This window comes from Drosophila elegans, unplaced genomic scaffold (assembly GCF_018152505.1).
Source record: "Drosophila elegans isolate 14027-0461.03 unplaced genomic scaffold, ASM1815250v1 contig_814, whole genome shotgun sequence".
In the NCBI taxonomy this organism is placed as follows: Eukaryota; Metazoa; Arthropoda; class Insecta; order Diptera; family Drosophilidae; genus Drosophila; species Drosophila elegans.
Genome location: NW_024546167.1, coordinates 6,880,201 through 6,902,607, shown reverse-complemented (window position 1 = coordinate 6,902,607; position 22,407 = coordinate 6,880,201). Strand labels below are relative to the sequence as shown.

General features: G+C 40.4%; 1 protein-coding gene across 4 annotated transcripts in view; it reads left to right on the top strand.

Annotated features, from left to right (window-relative positions):
* Positions 1-21,178, top strand: part of LOC108138104 (rap1 GTPase-activating protein 1) — an 85,092-nt gene extending 63,914 nt beyond the window's left edge. For all 4 annotated transcript variants that reach the window (XM_017260099.2, XM_017260100.2, XM_017260101.2 and 1 more), the window contains 3 exons: positions 17,390-19,084; positions 19,143-19,628; positions 19,986-21,178. In XM_017260099.2, the coding sequence (XP_017115588.1) occupies positions 17,390-19,084; positions 19,143-19,628; positions 19,986-20,141 (2,337 nt within the window). In that variant the 3' untranslated portion in view covers positions 20,142-21,178. The remainder of the gene's footprint in view (positions 1-17,389; positions 19,085-19,142; positions 19,629-19,985) is intronic.
* Positions 21,179-22,407: the final 1,229 nt, after the last annotated feature.

The window sequence follows — 22,407 nt, the reverse complement described above, 5'->3', positions numbered from 1 at the left end:
GCTCCACTATGTGGTGGTAAATGGGCGGCAGCAGCAAAAAAGGTGCGCCGTTGGCAGCTCCAGGGAAAACGAGGCAATGGCGAATATTTTTCGTTGCCTCACTCGCCAACGTTTTTTGGCCAAAGTTCAGAGCACTTACAGGAGGGGCTACAAAGGAGTCGAGCGGGAGGCTGGCTCCTCCGGTTTGGTTTTGGTTTTGCTTTTGGATTGGTTGACTCATGGAAGTCACGTATGCCCGGCAAGAGAAAAAAAAGCTGTGCTCGCATTTGGGACGCGGCATTCGGCGCTTTCAGCTTGGCACGCCATGTTTATTAATATTTAAATGCAACGAGCCATTCGCCATGCGAACAATTTCAGGCTTGAATGCGGTCCAAAGGGGCGTCCCCAGGAGGGGGCTTGAAAAACGGGAAAGGGGCTCCAGGGGGACAGAGGTGCCATTTGCGTAATCCTTTGGCAATGCTCTAAATGCAATGCGGAGAACAGAACGGTTCGGGGGTCCATGGGTGCCTACACATGTTACATTCCTAATGAAGCATGTTGTCCAAGCACGAACATGTTCCTATCTACTCGCACTTATGTTACATTGCCCTATCTACTTGCCTACCTACCAATCCCACTTTATCGCACATTTGGCAGTGTTTGCAAATGATCATCATCATTTGTTTAAGGGGATTTCCAATGGTTTAGTTGTATTTGTGCTCGTGTTTGGGTTAGGTCATGGGTTGGCTTAGGTCATCCTTTTTGCTGGCAAATGGATTTCATACGTTCCCCAAAAAGGGTTGTTTAAGGTTTTGTTTTTAGAGACTACTTTATTAGCATTTTTAAAATATTTTTATTCAGCTACGAATAAGTTTAAATTAAAATAAAACGTATAGTATTTTCCACAGTGCACTTTTGCTTGAAACAACGTTTTCCCATCAACGCAATCATGGCTGTATTTTATTTCCCTAGTTTGTGGGCTTGGCCACCTCATTAGCTGCACTTCCTGAAACAAAGTTCCGTTGTGGTTCCCATCGCTGCTCCCATTACAAATTCTTGCTCCTTGGTTTCAGCAGGTATGAAGTGAAGCCTGTTAGCTGACCAGATCCGTTCCAGAACCCACTTTTGTATCTATATCTCTCTGCACTTTTGAGTCCTGCACACGCATCCCACATCCACATCCGTTGGCAATTCGTTTTGCTGTATTTTCCTGTATTTTCTGTACTTTTTGTTTCCGTTTCTGGTAAGGCAACGCCACTTGAGTTTGTCTGCAGTATATCTCATACCCTCCACACAGCTGTCTGCTTATTATTTTGGCTTCTCCTTTGGCTTTTGGTGCAGGGTTCGTTCTCGGCTGCACCTGCTCCTCTTCACTGAGCAATTGTTTCCCATGAAGTGCACTTTGCGTTTACCTCCTCATGTTTCCTTTCGGGCCTGCGCAAGGATGTTTATCCCTTTTGCACTAGTTACCCACCGACTTCGCCTCATTTGCATTACAAATCAGGAACAGTTATGCGCAAGTGAAAAATCCTTGCGGCGACCCAGTTTTCCTATCTAACTCCTTTTAAACAGTGTCCGCCAGCAGTTTGCGCATCAAAGATTCATTTCGCATAAATCGCTGACCGTTTTTGCTTCAGTTTTTTTTTTTTGACTCCATTCCCACGCTGTAATAAAAAACCTCTGCCAGTGCATTTTCGTTTGGGGGGAAAAAAAGAACTAAACAAAAATTTGAACAGAACATTGAAAAGGGGCGTTCCAGCTGCCCTTTTCAAATTTTTTTGCTCACCTTCAACAACTAAACCTAAAATTTTTCCCTCTTCTCTCTTTGCAGGTTGGTACCAAAAAAAAATAAAGCAGATGATGAATGGCCCGTAAATAAAAAAACAGGAAGAGCTGGGTCAAAAACAGCGGACCTCGCAATTTTTGCGCTCATGAATTATGAACTAAAGCCGATTAGTAAGAGAATGATAAAGCAATAGACCCGTCTGGTTTGGGTTTCATAATTTCTCCACAGATTTTTAATTTGCTAAATGTAATTGGTGAGGCATTTATGGCATTTTGTGGCACGTTCCCTTTCCACAAAAGGGATTTATAGTAGTTTGGAGCTAAGCTGCTCTTGTCATGCCTAGGCAGGTTTTATACTGCACAGAAAGAAATTTAAATCTAACTGAAAATGTAAGGTATAAGTTAAATAATACGACATCAGCTTTTATCATTTGGGATGTGTAGTGATTATATATATTTCATGGGAACATTCTTAGTGATTTTTCCTTTCCTAATTAAAAAATATTAGTTAGTTGTTTATGGTCACAAATTGCCTGTTTTTTCTGTCTGTGTACACACATGAAATCTCTTAAGCAGCTTAGGCTATCAGCTCACTCCTAAAAACCAAAGGCAGCGACTAATCGTTCACCTGGCGGCTTTGGTCTGGGACAGGTGTAGTGCTCAATTAGCCATAAGACCAAGAGTTTCTACCTCTCTTCCTTTTTTTCCATGAAAACCGAACTTTTGCCTACTTTCACTGGCGCTGAAAACTATGGAAGAACTTTTCCGAGCCAGAATCGATTTCTGTCACAGATGACAAGTTTTCGATTTAATTTCCCCAGATGTTTGGCGATGGCAAAGCCATGAAGATGGTATTGGAGGGATAACTTTAACCCTTGGGTGTCCGCATCCGCATCGACATCCGCAGCGTGTGGGAAAACTAACAACTCAAATGGAGCTCAAGTCTAGTGACAACTTTTAATTACATGCGACAGACATTCGTTGACATTTCCATTGAGCTGGCCAAAACGGAAATTACTTTTGGGCCATCCATCCATCTTGCGTTTTAACCATTTTGAGAATGTTTGCCCACACATTAGGCCAATTGTTTGCGCTCGGGGTATTAGACTCTCCAACTCTCAAAGTTATTGGTCTCAGTTTCATTTTCTCCCCCCAGCAATTAAGCAATCGAGCAAATGTTGATTAATTAGTCAGTGAGTTAATGGAGCTGAGGGGAAATTGCTTGATTTACATGTCAAGTGATTAAGTTTTAATATCGCCATAAATTGATAGGCTAAACACTACAAGGTCATTTCGAAGACTGAGGTTTACAGAGATGGGAAATAAACTTAAGTGTTTTGTCTGTGAGTGATATATGATTTATCATTAGAGGGTTGAAATCAAGAAAGAGTTTAAATCCCATTTTTGATGGATGAATATTACAAACTTTTGAGACAAAAACCAGCCAATATTTTGCAAAATCGCCTGACACGATGGTAATGTCTTCATCTCACGCAGCTTTCGTTGGATATCATCATCAAGGTATCATCACAATGATTTTTTTATGAGACAAGTTTAATGAACTCCCCGCTTAGGTTGCTGGCAAAATGTTTCATTAGCTTACAGTTGAAGTTTCAGCAGGGGGCTAAAAAGGGGGGCTCTTTGGTGCTCGAGAAAAACTCGCACATTTGATGTGCAGCTCTGTGGGTAATTAAGTGATGTGGCAACCCTGTCCACCGCCAACTTGGGTTCCCATAATTTATGGCCTGGCAAATAATTATAATAGTAACACAAAGCCTAGAAGAGGGGGGATTATATCTCTCCTCTATTCCCCGCCATTGTACAAAAGAGTCTTAAATTTTATTGCATTAGACGCAACTTTGTTACTCTTTGATTATGGGAAAAAAGGTGGAAAAGCCTTTGCAGCGGCTACTACTTCTACTGCAGTAGTAATTTCGTTGTTTTTCCTACTCTCGACTTGGCTTGGCTAACGGTAACACCGGCTAACTGCAACGGCCACTATTTGTTGTTATTGTGGATTTCCTCGACGTTGTGTTACTGTTGTTGTTGTTGTGTCTCTGCCTGCATTTGCAATTATGCAAGTTGGGTTCTAGAGACTGCAATTGAGATTGAGACGGCGACTGCCACCAGACAAGGCAACAAATTCAGTCGAGAGGAGGAAAAACTAGGGGAAGGAGTTGCACCGAGGAAAAATCTTAAGCTCTAAAAAGGCAAAGAGACAGACTCTTTTAAGAAGGAGCCACTTTTAAATATCAGTAACCGTTTAATAAAACAAAAATGTCAATAAATTATAATTATTAACATTAACATACAAACAACTGAGTCCTTTTAAATTCACATGTTATTAAACATTCAAATCATTTGATTTCAAATATCGGGCTTGAACTTATTTTACAAATTTTAGTTAATTTCAAAGTACTATTTCTCCTTGTGCAGAAGGAAATCAAGTCTTGGGAGTCTTTGGCCACTTGCCACTTGTTTGCATAAGACTGGAATTCTGCGTTGCGTCATTAATAAAAATGTCTGGCATTGGCTTAAAATTTATGGCATGCTCTCGGCCTGGCCAGCACTTTTGGAGAAGGAGACGGAACGATGCCAGTTGACAGTAAGCGGGTTTCCACTGTGTCCTCTACCTGCAGAACTGTAAACTATGGTGTGTGCTTGCCAAACTGTAATGAATTTTAAATTTCCTCAAGTGGAGATTTATGATTGCGCTCGCACGAAATTTGTTTGCTCCACTTTTGTCCTGGATATTGTGACACGTGTCTCTGACACGCCTCCTGGTCCACCTTTCCCCTAATTCCCTGGCTTATTTCAATTTCGTTCGTCATTGTCATAAAATAATAAATACCGCTTATAAACACACATTGTCATCATAGGAGGGGTGCGGTAAAAGTCAAAGGATAGTGGGGAAAACATAACCAATCATTAATTCGATAGTGGGACAACTCTGTCTTTAGGGTTGCCCCCCATTCGACGGGCTAAAATGTCAATAAAACTATTGTTGTCTGTGCCGGGGAGTGACCCAGAAAATGAGTTTGTTGACGTCATGCCGAGACCCAATGACTGTCCATTTGTGCACTGTGAAAACTGTTATAAAACTCTATATATTGTTATGAATTGACTTTTTGTTAAGAATTGAATTTTATTTGGTTTTTGGTTTTATTGAGTAAAAGGTACTGATTTCATAACTTTATAACATAAAATAATATTTTTTAAAATTTCAAAATTTGCAACTTTACGTAATATAAGATAACCGGTGGGAAAATTGACAGATTAACTTGATTTTTTCGCACTGTGTAAAGGAAACGTGGTGAGCTCAATCATCCCTGACAGCTGGACAGGAAGAGAAGCAGAGGGGACAACGGGGAAGTTAAAGGAAACCAAGACGGAAGGATGCATTATGCTCGCCTTTCGTCTTTTCTGCGGTTTCGTTTCATTCTCAGTTTCGCTGGAACTTCCGGCCCAAATGGATTTATTTTTCTTTTTCTGCTTCCTCTGTTTCACTACATTGGCTTTGGTTTTTTTCTTATATTAATTATTGCCTTTTTTGGTGGCCTAAATTCAGGTGTCAGCTGCTGGCGGGCAGCTGCCAATTTGAAATGTTATATTTTGCGGTCAAACTTCTTTGGCGTCCCTCTTTCGCACACTCGTTCTCTCTTTCTCTCCCTTTCACTTGGCACGCGTTGGCACAAAACAGGTGCAAAGTCAGGTAAATAATGCGAAAGAAAAATAAAAGCCGTTTTAATGAGTTTTCCATTACACGCTGAGGTCATTTCTGCACTCAATGGTAATCAAATTATTTCCAGAGTGGAAAAACCACCCAAACACCTCTCATGGCTTGGCTAATTGTGATGACCTAAGCGCTGTGAGCCTCTAATGGGTTAATAATGTGCCAAGGCAAATAAAAACCTTCTTAGTCTAATTAAATGTCGTTTCTAGCTGTTGATAATTGTAATTGTACCCGAGAAAAGTTACACAGTTAAGCATTCCCATAGCCAATTTTGGCCATTATCGAAAATGCTTCTGGCCAAAAGCGGGACAATCATCGAAATGGGTCAAGCTGGCGAAGAGAGTGAGTTTAATTGGGTTTTTGGGCTGTCAAAAAGTTTTTTTTGGTTATGTTTCGATAGTAATTTATGGAATCCAATTACCATCTTATTTCTTTATATTTTTTTACTGCTGGTTTAATGTTTTACTTAAACTACCAATTTACGACTTTAACTGCTTGCTGTTTAATAATATCTTGACCATAAAAATGCAAATAAAAATCTTTGCGAGGATGATTATTATTTTCTAGTACAATCTTGTTGATAACTTCTATGACTTGTTGCAGGAACTCGAGTTACATTCATTACTCTTCTACTTGAAGCTTTTCGCCTTGGCTTACTTTCTGCATACTTTGATCATTTGATACTTTGACGGGCAGAATTTTCCATAGAACTTGCTGAGACCTTCTAGAGTTGCATTGAGTTAGTGTTTGGATTTAAACAAAGCCTCTAATTCTAGCCAAAGTCAGATCCCAAGCCTGAGCTTCGAGAGTCAGTAGGCAGTTGGCTATCGGCTTACCTAAAAAAGAGGGGGGAACTGGCTTAAAACAAATGCCGAGCTTTGTTTAGCCAGTTTTTTAAAGCCAAACCAGTTAGCTGGTTTGGCCAGCTCAACTTTCAGTTTTTGTGCCCCTCAAAGCAACAACTTTGGAGGAAAAATGACAAGCGGAAAACATTGTTTACATTGATTGCGCTGCAGAGGAAGAAGGCGAAAGGGTAAAATTACTGCTCAAGAATTATAAGAATTAGCAGCAAATTATTTATGAATGGGGCGTGTTTAAATAAAGTGACTTGAGATCGAAGATCATTAGCATGCCAACAAGAAAAGAGGCAGAACAAAGAAGCGGAATAAGAGCAGGGAACTGGTAACAAACTGGGAGTGATATAAGACTTTGTTTCCCACCTTCATCCATCGATTCCGTCTGGATTTTATAGTCCCGCCGAGGCGATCTACGAGCGATTAGCTCTTATGTGTGATGTGTAAATTATGTGTTGGCATTGTGTTCTTAACTGCTTTTGTGCCGTTTGGCTGTCTAACTGTTGTTTTCCAACGACCTTAGGCTTAATTTATGCCCAAACACTTTGAAAACACTCGCAACAGCCTTGTAATAGTTCCTACTACTCCTCCCATAGAAACTTTTTTTCGTGAATATATTTGCACATGAAACACCAAAACACCTTTTGTAATTATCAATTGGGTATTAATCAAATTTAATTATTGGGTATGAAAAACATTTCAAAAGTGTATTAAGCACTTACAGAAATAATACTTTTATATTATATGTACCTAAATGATTTTTTAGTTGGACATAACAATTTCACCAGTGTTTAACTATTATAATTTATTATTTTCTTTGCGTGTTTCCATCTCTTTCTGCTGCCAGCTGTCAATCTATGGCTATCTCTTTTCCTACTGGCATGCCGGAAAAGCATTGTTATTGCCAACTTTCGCTGGCAAGAAAAGCTGAAAATCTTACTATATGGGTGTGTGTGTGTGTGTGAAAAGCGTTTGTTCAGTGTGCCCATGTAAATGTTATTTGCTGTTTGTTAGTTGTTATTTCAGTAACAATGCCATGGAAATTAGCTGACACAGAAATTGAAAAAAAATGGAAGAAGTAAAAAAACAAGAAACGTAGACAGCTGATAAAGCTCACTCGAGCATTGCAGATACAGATGCAAAAAGATACGAGATATATTCATAGCCACGGCTTCTCATAAGCGGATCAGTCTTTGACATTTTCATGCGGCTCAAAAACAAGTTTTTTACTTTTTGCGCACCACGATTTCGAGCTTTAGCCATTAACTTTATTGGACGTTTGCAATACACTTAATGCTATGAGTACCATCCTCGTTTCTCGGGTCACGCGAGCCCAAAATCCATGTCAAAGTTCACAACAGTTACAACAGTAAAAGAGGCAGCCATATGAACCCAAAGCACGCCACAATAAAAAATAAAAAACAAGCAAACACATAAGAAATTAATGGCCATCAAGTGCGAAAAAGTTCATTTCTCTTCGCTTTTTTTTTCTTTTCTTTTTGTCATGACGCCTTGTAAACTGTCACAGAAAAGATGGTAAAAGGGCAAGGGATCTGGCAGATTGGTGGGCGACCTGGTCACCAGGTTCAACCTAAAGGCATCCGACAGCCAGAAATGACAAATGGGATTGTCGCATTGCCGTAGGTTTAACTTTATTTGGTTCAATGAACTGATGACTAAGGTAAGAGGCGTTGTGGAGGTGTGTGCTTAGTATTGATTTAAAAAGGTGTTAATATTTGACTTAATTTGATGCATGCGAAGCTGAGCTCATATAGAAATGAGAAAAAGAAAAATTTGCCAGCCAATAAAAACTGAATTATATTTACAACGTTTATAATTGTTTTATTACTTCGTTTATGTTTTTTATTATACCCAATTTAATCTAATTAAGGGGAAATACCATAAAAGAAAAATTGGTAGAGCCTGGCAAAATAATTTCAACATTATTTGTTTTTTTGAAGGGAGAATATGGAATAACTCTTACAACTGCCGAAAAAATGTTGAGAGCATATTAATGACTTTAAAGTGGAATGACATATCATGGTCTTCTTCGATATCCAAGCTATCCCCAACAAATCCACAACCTTGTTCTTGTGTTTACACAACTCTCGAGAGGATTTCCCCCACCAAAAAATCTCCATCTGCCATCAGACACCCGCACTTCTTGTCCACACGCCTCAGATTGATTTGCTGCCAAAAATCATTATCATCTGACGGATCGGCCCACTTGGCCTCATTCGCCATATAAACAAAAGATATATGTATATGTTCATGTATTTTCGATGCCTCTGTATGTAAATTACTCGGCTGAGAGAAACCTTGACTCTAGTTCAATTAATAATTAAATCTCATTTGTTTTTCCGTCACTTTTTTATGGCTTTTGTTAATTGAATTTCAGCTTTAGAGACTTGTAGCTTTCTGGTTCTTTTTTGCCCGGCAAAACAAAGAAACCAAATCAATTCAAATTCGGCTAAGACGAGAAAGAAACAAATAACCCAAAGACTTAGCCAAGGTTTTGGACAGCGTCGTCGCGTGCGTGTCAAACTTGAGAAAAACTTAAAAAGAAATAATAATGAAATAATAAAAACAATAAAGAGCATTGGCTAGCGACACACCGAGATGATATGCCCTCAAGATAATTCCAAGATTTTGTTCCGGTTTTTTGTCTGCTTGATGATGATGATGTTGCTGCTGCTGCGGCTGCTGCTGTTGGGAAAGAAAGTTTCTAAATGAAATTGCTCGCAATGTTGTGTGTTAAAAAATAAAGAGGAAAAGATAAATTCATTAGGCAGAGACCAAAATCCCGTTGCCCCCGGGCAATGAGCTGGGAAAGGGCTCTAAAAATGGTTAACACGCCCACAACGAGCGTTCAGTTAACCGCCGCCCCCCACACTTTTTTTTTATTGTCTGTATTTCTCGCTGTGTGAATTTCTTCATAAATATTTTCGTAAAAAGAAAGTTTCACAGTGGCTGACAAACTGTAACGCACCCAAAAAAAGTAAATAAATAAACAAAGCTTAAACAAAAACCTGACGCCAGGTGAATCACCAAAGCGATTGTGGCTGTGTTGAAAGTGTTAAATGCATTGCATACATGAATTCGGATTTGGATTTGGCCAATGCTTCACTCGAATCTGCTGACCAATGGTCACTACTCGTTGTTTTTGTTTTCTTATTGTTACCGATCATTGCTCAACTCTGAGTTTTTGAGGCCTGGCTTTTGTTTTCGCTTTGCATTTCACTTTGCGGCCAATTTAGCCGCTTGCATGGCTCCCCAATGATTTTTTTTGTTTTTCTGGGTTTTCTAGCAGCCATTGGCTGTTTTGAAATTTTTTTAATTGGCGTCCAACATGCAATTGGCCAATGATTCTCCAACTCCGAAATGCACTCTGCAGGATGTCAATGATTGATTACAAATGTGGAATGTATCTGCTACAATCTCTTCACACTTTTTATTTTAAACCTGCATTGCGTGCTTAACTTTTTGTTGTGCCAATGGCTTATTAATTTTATGAACTGCTAATTTATTGATTTATATGCCAGACTGCAGTGGCCGGAGTTTTGTTTTCGACTTGTGAGTTATTCCAGACACGTTGTAAAACAAAAAGTAAGGTGATTGAATTGGCAATGAGCAGAAAGAAATCAAGGGAGTTCAGAAAAATCTGGCATAATTATATATATTTAAAATATGGTTTCTTAACTTAAATTTTAATAAACCATTATTATTGGTAAGAAAATCAGAAAGCATATTAAAGTCAGGAATTTCAGTTAGTATCTTGGCAGTTATATAGTTGTTTCTTTTTATTGAACCAAACAAAACAACTTTTAACTTTTTATTTATTTCAATTTTCATCTGCCAATGCAGTTTTTATATTTTCGTATCCATGTTCTTAATGCTGCAAGTGAAAAACCAGATGATTCAGTCTTTTCCATCACTCCTTAGTCAGCCATTAAGTCGCTTGAGCTCTTTCAATGTAAACAATCAACGGAGTCGCATACTGAGAATAGTTTTATGAGCCTTTTTCGCTGATTTCCATCTGGCGTCTGCTGTTTAATTTTCATTCCAAAAAGGAAAAAGAGGAAAAAAAACTCTGCCTCTGAGTCTCGTGTGCGATCATAAATAAGTCAACGAATGTTTGCAGACGGGACGGCAAATGGGATTGGACTTATAAGCGAGGATGGAGGGGGGTCAAAAAGGGGTTGGGAAATGCACTTGTGGGCACTCACTTGGCGTCAAAAGATTTGCTATAAATAAGCGAACTGCCGCTGCATCAGCAGCTGAGGAAGCAATTTGCGGCAATTGCCACTTATTGGATGCATTTACAGTTTGAGAGCCAGCCCGTAAGCCCCTGAATAATGAATAATGAACAACGAATGCAATGCAGCACATGCAAATGAATGAAGATTAACGATGAGCGAGTGTTAAATCGGGTTGGCGACATGCGTTGACCCAATTTTTGGGCAGTATTTCCCTCCCAAAAAAACGAAAGATACATACATTCATATGTAGATACAGATATGCGATGTGAAAAGTGAATGTTGCCGATGCCAAAAAAACGCCAACGCATCTGCGGGTGGTCAGGCAACTTTTTTTCTGAGCAAAAATCAAGCAGAGAAATGGCAAGTCCCCCTAACTTTTGCAACTGCCATAAATCATTCAGAAACTCGCTGACAAATAGACCAAAAGTAAGTCAAGAGTGGATCAACCCAAAGAGTGAATTACTACAGTGGACAACTGCAAGATATTCGAAATGTAAAATAAAACACATTTTTTGGATTATTTAATCTAATTGCCCTAGCAAAAGTTATATATTTAAAAAATAAATAATAAACCAAATATCATATTTTACAAGTTATAAGAGGATCCAGCCAACATCAAATTGCTAAAATGCACCACATGGAATATAATTATATTTCAAGCATTTTTATAAAAACTTTCATGTGCCACATTGACAGCCCCTTCTTTTTCACATTCCAAATAAAACCCTTCTCGGCTGTGGAGGTCTCTTGACTTGTTCAGGACCTCCAATCCCTGCCCCCTCTTCAATTTCCTGCCATTTTCCAACTGCAGTTGACATTTTGAACCACAAGCAATCGAGGCTGCCCTCAATAATTCAATATGCACGTCCAATTTGTTAACCTCGTTGGTCGCTTGTTTTGGCCAGGTAAACAATGCGTTGGCCATATAGGTATGTATATGGGTGTGTTTCTGTGTGCTGTAGAGTTATGTTCCAGTTTGGCTTGTTTAATCAATATTTGATATGCGGAAGGGAATTGAGTTTACCTACGGCTTGGATAACTAACATTTTCCCACTAATTACGGGCAGGAAACGCTTATATCTTGTACCCTCTTTGGAGTTTTGACAACTGTTCGAAAACATGCAGAAAACTTCCTAGGAAGCCAAAATGGGAGTACAACTTTGGGGCTTGGTAATTTATAGCAGTCGAGAAGATTCTAGGAAGGGTTCGCGAAGAACATCGTCAGGTTGTAGTATTCTTCCATGTTTCACGCTTGGCTGCCGAAATTCTCGTGAGACTGAAGAGCACAAGTCTCGACGGGGAGGAGTTGGTAACTCAAGTTGAAAGGCAAAGAGTCTCGATCACACGAGCAATTATTTTATGAGAAACGCAAGCCAAGCGGAGGAAAATAATAAAAACAGGGGGAAAAGACTTTATAAAAACTGGCAGAGAGGAGTTGCTTGGGCAACCACTTTGGACTTGCTCTGGCGGCAAAACTTTTGTCAGCTGTTTGTAATTTAAATGTGCAAAGTTACACAAAGTCTTGTGGGTATTCGAGTGGAAACGGAGCAGCTTCAATGCGCAGCGCATGTGCAGAAGGGTTAAATAGGGAGAAGCTTGGGCAATCTCACAAAAGTCGAAGAAAGCCATTCGAAATAGATGGGGGGAACTGTACAACTAGGGCCAGGAAAATAGTATATCAAAAAAAAAATAAAATTAATTTTAAAAATTAATATAATTAATAATCACTATAAGTACGTTTAATTTTTATATACTATTACTACATTTAAATAGGCAGTAAGTGTCTCCTTACAAACTAGTTAATTTTTCGAATAACCTAACTCTTGCTTAATAATTCTACCAAAAAAATTCACTTGATGACACTACGATTAATTTCCAGTATAACTCCACCTCGGTTTTTGTGTGAGTTGCTGAATATCTTATTACGGCAACCCTCACAACCTCTCCCCATCTTTTCCGATGCTCATAAAGCCGTGACATGAAGTCATGCTCCTCATACCTTTCGAGTTACCTCAGATCGGGGGAAAATTGCTTCCCGTGGGCGTGTGGGAATGGACTTGGCTTCTCGGGCCCTCTTGATTCTGCCTTGGAACCGTCGCAGCTAATTTTATGCTGCACACACAAGCTATGGCTGGATAAAATTCGAAGCGGGTGTTGGGTTCAGTGCGCACAAATTGGGTCACTCACCACCGAGAGGTTCACATGCAACTTGAATTCGAACTGCGACTTCCAACTCCGAACACCGAACTGCAATTAAAAATCTATTTTTAAACTAACCACTTAAACCGCAAATAATGTATGTGATTTTTTATTAATTAGGGGATCTTAAAAATCAATCAGGTGGTAGCTTGCATAATTAACGGCAATCTTGAAACCATTTTTGGCTGCCTTTCGCTTTCTGGTATACAATTTTTACGTTTTTACTTTGTTTCGCTAATGAAAATGTCGCCAAACTGTAGCAACAACACTCAATGATTGCCATATTTAGGCCGTGTTTGGTGTTCAATAATCGTTCAACAAAACACGAATATCAATGAACCAGTTGCCAAAGCGAATTTGGCCAAACAAAAACGCCCCCAAACTGTGTGTGAGCTCACTTTATACACTCGTTTATACACTCGCGACATGATCTCATTCCAATTGCAGTGGCTAAGCTTCTAGGAATTTTATATTTCATTTTATGATATGTGAAGTTTTTTTTTTATACCCATTTTAACACTTATTTTGTTCTGCTCAACGCAGAACGATAAGAAAGACTATGAGTATATGTTAATAAAGTTTGTGAAAGCGTTTCAAACATAACAATCGTGTGCTCAGCTCGACTCACTCAAACGTGTGGAGAATTTTAAGTTAAAAGATCAGCTTTCAATGGCTTCTAAAGTGCGTCGCAGCTGGAGCTGAACTCATTAGTCGATTTTGTTTTAAGAGTGTAGCGGTTTTTGCTTTATATAAATTAAACTTGTGATCTTTGATAATTCTTTGAGATTGAGTTTAATTACTTTTACAAGGGCCTGTTTTCGTTGGGAAAATATCTTTATAATCTTACTTATTACAGCGGGAAATTCTAAGCTTAAATAACAGGAGATATGTGAATTATTACAGCTTTCTTTTATGTTTCCACAGTTTATAATCCTTTTTCATATCCCAAGCACAGTTTGACACTCACTCTTGACTTGTGGCATTTGTGATTTATGCGATTTTGATTTAAGCACTTCAATCTCGAGTTTGGCTTGTGTTTTTGAATCACCCTCGGAGACAGAAATAATTCATGTGGGGAGTGGGCTGCACTTGGGGATTGGGATTTGTCGCCATACACACACATATATCTCCTGGTCCCCCTCCATTTGTCTCACGTGCGTAGACAACATACATATATCAATCACTTGGGGAAACTCGTATGTGTCACACTTTCTGAGTTGAGCAATGTGAACTGCATAAAATATTCACAAAAGGCGAAAAAGGAATAACAATATAGCATTAACAGTTTGCAAAGCACTGCAGTGGCTTTAAGACTCAACTGATGATTTACATCCTTCCCCACTTTATTCGTTCTTTTCTTTTGCTTCCTGCGCTTTTGTTATACTTTATTTTTTTTTGTTTATATGGTGTGAGAAAGACGAGGGCGTTGAATGCAAAATGCACATTTTTAATGACGGCTGCCTGCACTTGAACAGCAACAATAAAAACAACAAGGAAGCGTTGTTGACTTTGGCAGCGTCGCAGGATTTTTTTTTTGCACATATGGAGGTGTCCCGACGAGGAACCGCTGTCCTTCGCCTTATGCAAATCGGTTGTTCAATGCAGGAGATGACTTTGCCAGGGGCTGCCCTTTCCACTCGTTGCAAGTTCCTCATCTCTTGCCACTACCCCATTAACCTCGAAATAATGCCACTCTACAGAGAGAAAAAGGGTGTACTCAAAATAATAAAGCCTACAAATTAAAAATACACCATTTGAATTGGTTAATTGTTTTAGTAATTAAATGCATGCCAGTTTAATATGAGCGCTATAGAAATTACAATTAACTATAAATTATCTTAAATACTCAAAAGTTAAAGTTAAAGATTACAATTCGGAAAGACACCAAATAAATTGGTTTATTGTTATCAAGTGCTACCAGTTTGTTTAACAATTATTCTTACTTTTATAAGTATATAATTTAAATTCTCAGTGTAATTCATGCCCCTCTTCAGGTTGCCATATGGTTGTAGTTCCTCTTTCAACTCGCCTCACTTTGGTTCCATTTCTGCTCAGTGCTCTGTGTTGTGTCTGCTTTTTTTCTGCTCTGAGCTCGTAACACTTTTCCACATCTTGTGGCTCGTGTACTCGTACTCATGCTGAATGTAATCCGCTTAAGTTCTTCGGAATCGGCACATAAACATCATCATTGGCGTTATGATTGTCATTATTGTTCGGCGGGAAACGGAATGATCATTTGTCAGAAGCGAGTTTCTTGTTCTTGTACAAGTTCTACATTCGTCATGCTTTCCACTTTATTACATTTAACTTTGGCATTTTCCGGTTTGTGTAGTTGTTGTCTGCTTGTGCTTAATACTTCTCTGGCAGCCTCCGCACAAATGGTTTCCTAATTACATAGATCTTATAGAACAAACCAAACAGAAACCAAAACCAAAACCAAAACCAATTGCCAAAGTGGATATCTTGACAAATTAACTGAAGGGAAAACAGAGGGATATTCCTGATTAAGATGAGTCACTTACCCGCTGACTTCTTTTGTTGACCCAACCACAGCAGACAGTTTTATCCAACTAACTATCTATTTTCGGGGTTGGGTGACCGACCCTCAGTCGTTTTCCCATTTCCCATTTAAGCAAACATTAAAAGGGCAACCGCCCTCAGCAAATGAAGCCAACTAAGCGTGTGACGTGACCGGGTCTATAAGCAATATCTGCAACTATCCCACTCCACTAAACCATAGCTCCAGTTTCCATTTAATTCCCCGCCCATCGACTGACTAGGGTTACAAACAAAATTTATTAATTTTCCTCAATTGCCACATTCGTTTTGTTTGTCTGCAATAAGGGAGTTACAGTCGTAGTAGGAAACTGCATTTGCATATTTCGTTTTAGACCATAGTTTGGTTCACACGATACAGATAGCGATACAAAAACAAATACAGATACAGATACAGATACATATGCATACTTGAGCGATGGATGTCAAAATCCATTGGATATGCACTCAAATGACTGACAATGCAATTCATTAGCGGTGCAGTCAGCTAACTGGAAACTCGGCTTGAATGGCACACAACGCGAATTTGAATAATCGAATCGGTTAACCTTCAATCGATTGCAGAAAGAAGTGAGAGGTGGTGACCTCCCAGTGCCTGCCAAACTGTCTTCCTTTTTCTACATTTTCCATCTTAACTTGGCTCATTATTTCCATTTAACAAATGGGGGGGGGGGCAATCCTCTGTAAGGTTATTTTTACCATTTTCCTACTTCCTTCGGCTCATTATTTCCAGCCATCAGCTGCAGTTCGCAATTGGCAGCCGGCAGACTATTAAATCATGGCACGAACTATCGATGAACCCTAACCCCTTTACCCCCTTCCCTTCCCTTCCCTTTAACCCCTTTGGGTACGTGCCACATTTGGCTGCAGGCCAGCGCGCCCTAAAGTGCAACAAAAGAATCCCAGAAATGGAAAAACTGTTTGCAAAATAAAAGAAAACTTTTTAATATGCTTGCTTGTTTAGGAGCCATGGGTTAAAGGAGGGTCGAGGGTTAAAGAGCGGGTTCGTTTCGACCAGACAAAAGCTTCGAGTGGCGCCAGGAATTGAAAAGGAAATGGGGAGCGGCAGCCTCGTTCATGTCAAATGAAAATGTTGGCTTAATGTTATCAAAAATTCAAACCAACGGGGTTTCCTCTCTGCAAATCCATCACGTAATCCACGCCCCTTCCACCCACTGCCATATTTGTTTGGTGCTTTGGCAAATAGTTTGTGCCAACAAAATTGCAAAGGCATCGACAGTTTGTGCACCACTCTGGCGAACCAACTGCACCACCACCACCGCCACCACTCTGCCATTATCCAATCCATCCACATGGCTCGAGGCCGGCACATTTGCATATGGAGCAGCGGATCGGAGGAGGCGGAGGCGGGTTTCACTGACGATAATTGCATGAAATTATAATGCAGCCGTGCTGCAGAGCCTCTAATTCCGCCCGTCGGCATGTGGGAGGCTCCACTGTGGCACCAACACCCACCTTCCACACACATAATCGGGCCCCAGTTGTGCGGAGAGTGCCACACATGGATCTCTGACACACTATCCCGCCGAACAATCAAGCCAGTTTCGTACTGGCAGAGATTGGCAAGGGAAAATTATATTTATTTCCGCCCAGGATTGGGCTGCATTGTCTGTATTTTAAGGTTTTTTATTTAAGCTGAACAACTCTGAGCAATCTGATTAGCTTAGGATGTGATTTTCATTTGAGACTCTGTTTCTATATTTTTAATAAAATATTTTATTGAAGGGCTTAAGTTTAAACTTCATTCTATAACAATATTTCGAATTAAACTAACATTTAAATTGCAGTTTTTATTTAGCTATATATTTTTGGAAATGCTTAAACTTCATTCTATTATAAAACTAATATTTAAATTTAATTACTATGTGTATTAAGCTGAAAATCAATGAAAATTTGATAGGAAAGAGTTAGATATTTAATTGGCTTCCATTACTATGTTAAAAATTTGTTCAGTAACAAAGTTTCAAATGAAACTAATTAACATTTTGTATTCTTTATTGCAGAACCACCACCGCGGCAGCAATACGAGTGAGGAGCGCGTGCCCCAGCCGCACTCGCCCCACGACAGCCACGCCCATCCGCACAACGGTGGGCTGCAGCACTCGGGATCGCGGGCAACACTGCGCCACTCGATGAACCACTCGAGCAGCTCCACAGTCTCGGGCTCCGCCTGCAGCTCCACGCCCGCCTCGCCGCAGTTGAGTGGGGTGCAGCTGCTGTCCAACGGACACCACTACCAATCACAGTCGTCGGTGAGCTCCAACTCGTCGATCGTTTCGGCCATTCCCGCCTCACAGAGATTGCTGGATGAGGCGCTGGCCAAGTCGGCCCCCTATCCCATGATCCTGCTGCCCATGAACGGTGGCTACTGGATGGATGGCACCGAACACGAGTGTGGCTACGATGCCAGGGGAAATCCCCTGTTGCCGCAGACCACCTGGATGGCCAAGTTCGAGACGGACGACACGGCCAAATGCTATCGAAGATTCTATGCGGCCAGGGAGCACTCGAATTTGGTGGGACAGGATGAGCAGTTGGGCCCGATTTTGATCTCGATCAAAACGGAAAATGTGGCCAACCAGGAGCACATGCGAATCCTGATGAGATTGCGAACTGGCACGATGCACGAGCTCATTCCGGTTTCATACCTGCTGCCGCAGCCAAGTCCGGCGAAAATGGCACAAACATTGAATCCCTCAATAACGGTGGAGAACTTTATGCCCGTTCTGTGCCCCAAGGCATCGCAACTCATCAGCGTGTACGACGAACATGTCCTCGTTTCGCATTTCAAGTTCGGAGTGCTCTACCAAAGATATGGACAGACCACGGAGGAGGAACTCTTCGGTAACCAGCAGACATCGCCAGCCTTCGATGAGTTCTTGGACGTGTTGGGTCAGCGGATCAGGCTCAAGGATCACAAGGGCTACAGGGGAGGACTGGACATCCAGAATGGTCATACGGGCGATACAGCTGTCTATGAGGTTTTCAAGGAGCGCGAGATCATGTTCCATGTATCAACTCTATTGCCCCACACCGAGGGCGATCCGCAGCAATTGCAAAGGAAACGACACATTGGCAATGATATTGTGGCCATCGTTTTCCAGGAGACCAACACTCCCTTCTCGCCCGACATGATCGCCAGTCACTTTTTGCACGCCTTCATCGTGGTCCAGCCCATTGAGCCGAATACCCCACATACCCGCTACAAGGTCAGCGTTACGGCCCGCGACGATGTGCCCTTCTTTGGTCCCACGCTGCCCAATCCCGCCGTCTTCCGCAAGGGTCAGGAATTCAAGGAGTTCATCCTGACCAAACTGATCAATGCGGAGAATGCGTGCTACAAGGCTGAGAAGTTTGCCAAGTTGGAGCAGCGCACCAGGACCTCGTTGCTGCAGAATTTGGTAGAGGAACTGCGGGAGAAGACTCGCGATTTTCTGGGTGCCGATTTTACCCAGACGTCGGCAGGAAGTCCCACTCCCGAAACCCCAAAGGCGGAAGGTGGTGGTGGCGGCAATGCCGGCTCACGCTTCATCGACACCGTGAAGAAGGCCTTGATTATGAGGGTGCGGTCGCAGAGCGTGGATACCGGAAATGGTCATGGACCCGGACAAACGGACAAGTTTAGCGTGAACACCAAGTTGGGCACACTGAATGCCAAGAAGGAGGCACATCCCGAAATGCAGACACCCAATCTGAATGTAAGTGTTTCCTTTACAAAGTCTTGAAATCAAGAACTAATTTGAATTTCCCCTACAGTCCTGCAGCCGCACGGCCTCCAAGTCATCATCCAAGTCCAAGTCCTCGAATGAATCCACCTCCTCATCTCCGGACATTACATCCCGGCAAGCGAACAACAACAACGGCTCCAATGGCGGTCTTTTGCCCCAAAATGGATCCGCAGTGGGCGTGGCGGCGGCGGCAGTGAGTGCCGCCCAAAATGGAGTAGTTGCCGTGGCCACCATGTCGGAAACCAGCGATGATTCCAGCCTGAACAGCGTGGATCTAGACCCCATGATGGCCCACTTGGATGGCGGAGCCACCTACATAGACAGTGATACTGGACTGGAGAGCATGAGTTCGGCGGAGGCCACCACCAAGGCCTGTTCGCTGTGCCTGGATGGCGTCCAGTCCACCATGATGGGTAGTTCGCCCAGCAACGAGACGATCGTCAAGATCGAGAACCTGCGCCAGGAGGTCACGCGGTTGAAGTGCGACAAGCTGGATCTACTCAGACAGAATGTGGTGGGTACTCAAAACTAATAACTATATATTAACCAAGTTCAAAATCATACTAAATTGCCTAAATTGATTTTAAAATATTTAAATTAATGTTAAAAGTATAAGATTTAAATTGTAAAAATAAAAAGGAAATAATCCATAATTAAAATTATTAAAAAACTGCAATAGATGAAAATCACGGCCTTAAAAATGAAAATTGAGTATGAAATACTTGGATTTAGTAGGATTTAATAATAGGTTTTTTTCTTAAATCTAAAACTTTAGCTCATGACCGTCATCTTAAGCCTTAGAAATGTCCTACTTTATTTCTATTTTTATTCGATTAAAATATGTACTAATTTGAATATTTTATTTTTACAGACCTGTCAGCGCGACATCAAGCGACTTAGGGAGCGGGAACTCTCTCTGCAAGGCGATCTATCGGCGGCTGGCAGGGAGATCCTTCGACTGCGGGACCTTCTCAAGGAGTATATGCCCGATACAGCTTCAGCACCACTCTCCATATCGCCCATCTAAGCGTCCAACGCAAGCCTTTGATTATTGGATTGGATGTGGCAGGAAGGCTGGAAAAGGAGTAACCACTGTGCCGTGTATAACACTTTGGATAAAGAGATCGGATCGAAGAGCCGTTTGGAGAGTTGAATTGAGCAGACAGTTGGCGAAGCCCCCTCCCAAAAAAAAAAAAACAACAACAAATCAACCCCAAACAAAAAGAAAAACAAAAACTGTATTATATTTAGTTTATGTAGCTGTAGATGCAGATCACCAGAGATCGGACAGGTTGCAGCAGGCATGCGCATGGACAAGTTATTATATATACTATATACAAACAGTTACAAACTAAACTAAACAAAGCGATAAAACAGCAAACGAAAACAGAACACAAAACTCAAAAAAGTACACCAAATATATAAAATAAGACTTTAAGCATATTTAACGCAAGAATAACAAAACAACCCTAATCCTAACCCTAAATCATCAAACCCTAAACCCTAAACCAATTCCAGAACCCCATCCCCACTTTAACCTAAGTAGAAAGCGATCAATCACAAAGCATCACACAGAGATCGATATCGATATATTATGATAATAATCACAAAACACACAAGAAAAACAAAACACATGTAGCAAAGTTTTGAGGTTTACAAAACCGTTACTCGTTCGTTAGTCGCACCCGTAAACTGTTACTGTTGTCGTGACTGCTACTGTGACTCTCGCTTCACATTTCATCCCCATAATGGAATATAACTAAATTATAATCGATTTATGATTTTAAATTTAAACACTCTACAAAAGCAGACCGCGAAATAAACAAGAAAGAGGGAACTCTTAATCTTAAGTTTAAGTTGCTTTAAATACTTTTACCTAAACTATATGTTAATTAATTATGACTTAAGTTTAACCAAACGCAGAAACATCAGTGAATTGATGACTCACGAAAAGAATTTGCATGCCGCATTCAATGTACATATGTGTAGGAGCGACTAATAATTCTCGATCCATATCCGGATCTGTCGAAATTAACTATGACTATTTTTATTTCTAATCGATTACTGAAGAACCAATAACCGACAAATGAGAGCAACGCAAAATGAAACCAAGCAAGTAGTAGATGGGAAATTAATTCCAAAAGCAAAAGTTACACGCAAGCATGAATTTTGTCTTTGAAATCTATCCGATAAGTACCGCGCGAATAATTGTTTTTGTTGAGATGCATTATCATTTTTATTGTGTAAAGTATAAAAATCAAACAAATATATGCAAAATATATGGAATATATAAACAATTGACTATTGTGTTTTTAATGGATTTCAAATGGGTAAAAAGTTTACTATTGTAAGACATAAAGCAAATTTTGGGTGCTCTTGACGATAGTAAGTTAAGACTTGTCTTGAGGATAAGTCTCTGAGGAAGGGACAATTTTCAGTTTTTGTTTTCGTTTGAGTTGGGTTTCCGGTTTGTAAGTCTGGTAGAGATGACTTTCATAACAATCAAAAATATATATGTTTTCAAAATACAACGAGACTTTGTTTTAAATACCAAGCAAGACATTAGCCAAATGGTTTAAGTCGATGCTAGAGTTTCTCTTTAGAGAAGACAACTTTCCCACTGAGCAATCCACTCTTAGCGAGTACAACCTCCATGCAAGTAAATACTTCGATTGTTACACCTTTTAGTTTCATAGCAATTAGCTCTTGTAAGAAGAAAGGTCATTAAATGATTTTATATGACATTAGGTTGCTTATGTATTTTGACGAAAACTTTTTCGGACTATTAAACTCGTTTGTGGATGATGGACTGGGTTACTCGGTTTCCGTCGCCGGCTCGATGATGCAAGTTCCATATTTTATGACCCCAAATGATAATGCCTTTACTTCTATTGGCAAACTCAAAGCGCGGACAACACCTATATTTTGATCTGTGTTGTTGGTAACACTTTGTTCTATAGTTCTATAAATATTTAGGTTGGTTTCGCAGACTTTGTTAAATTAACAAACCAATCGAAATCACCATAAACAGCTAAAGGAAAAAACCAATGTTGAATGCAATTTTTCCAAGATCCGCCTTATCACGATGTTAAATTTAGTATTTTAGCAGTAGAGATGGAAAAACTTCGTGTTGCCCAGCCAAACATCGATGAAACCACCTCTAGCAGAGAAATGTTAGGAAATGGCTAACAGAGAAATGTTAGCAAACCGTCAAATTATCAGAGAACGTCGAACTAACAGGGAAATATTAGGGAAACGTACTAACAGCGAAATGTTAGCCAAACGTCGAACCA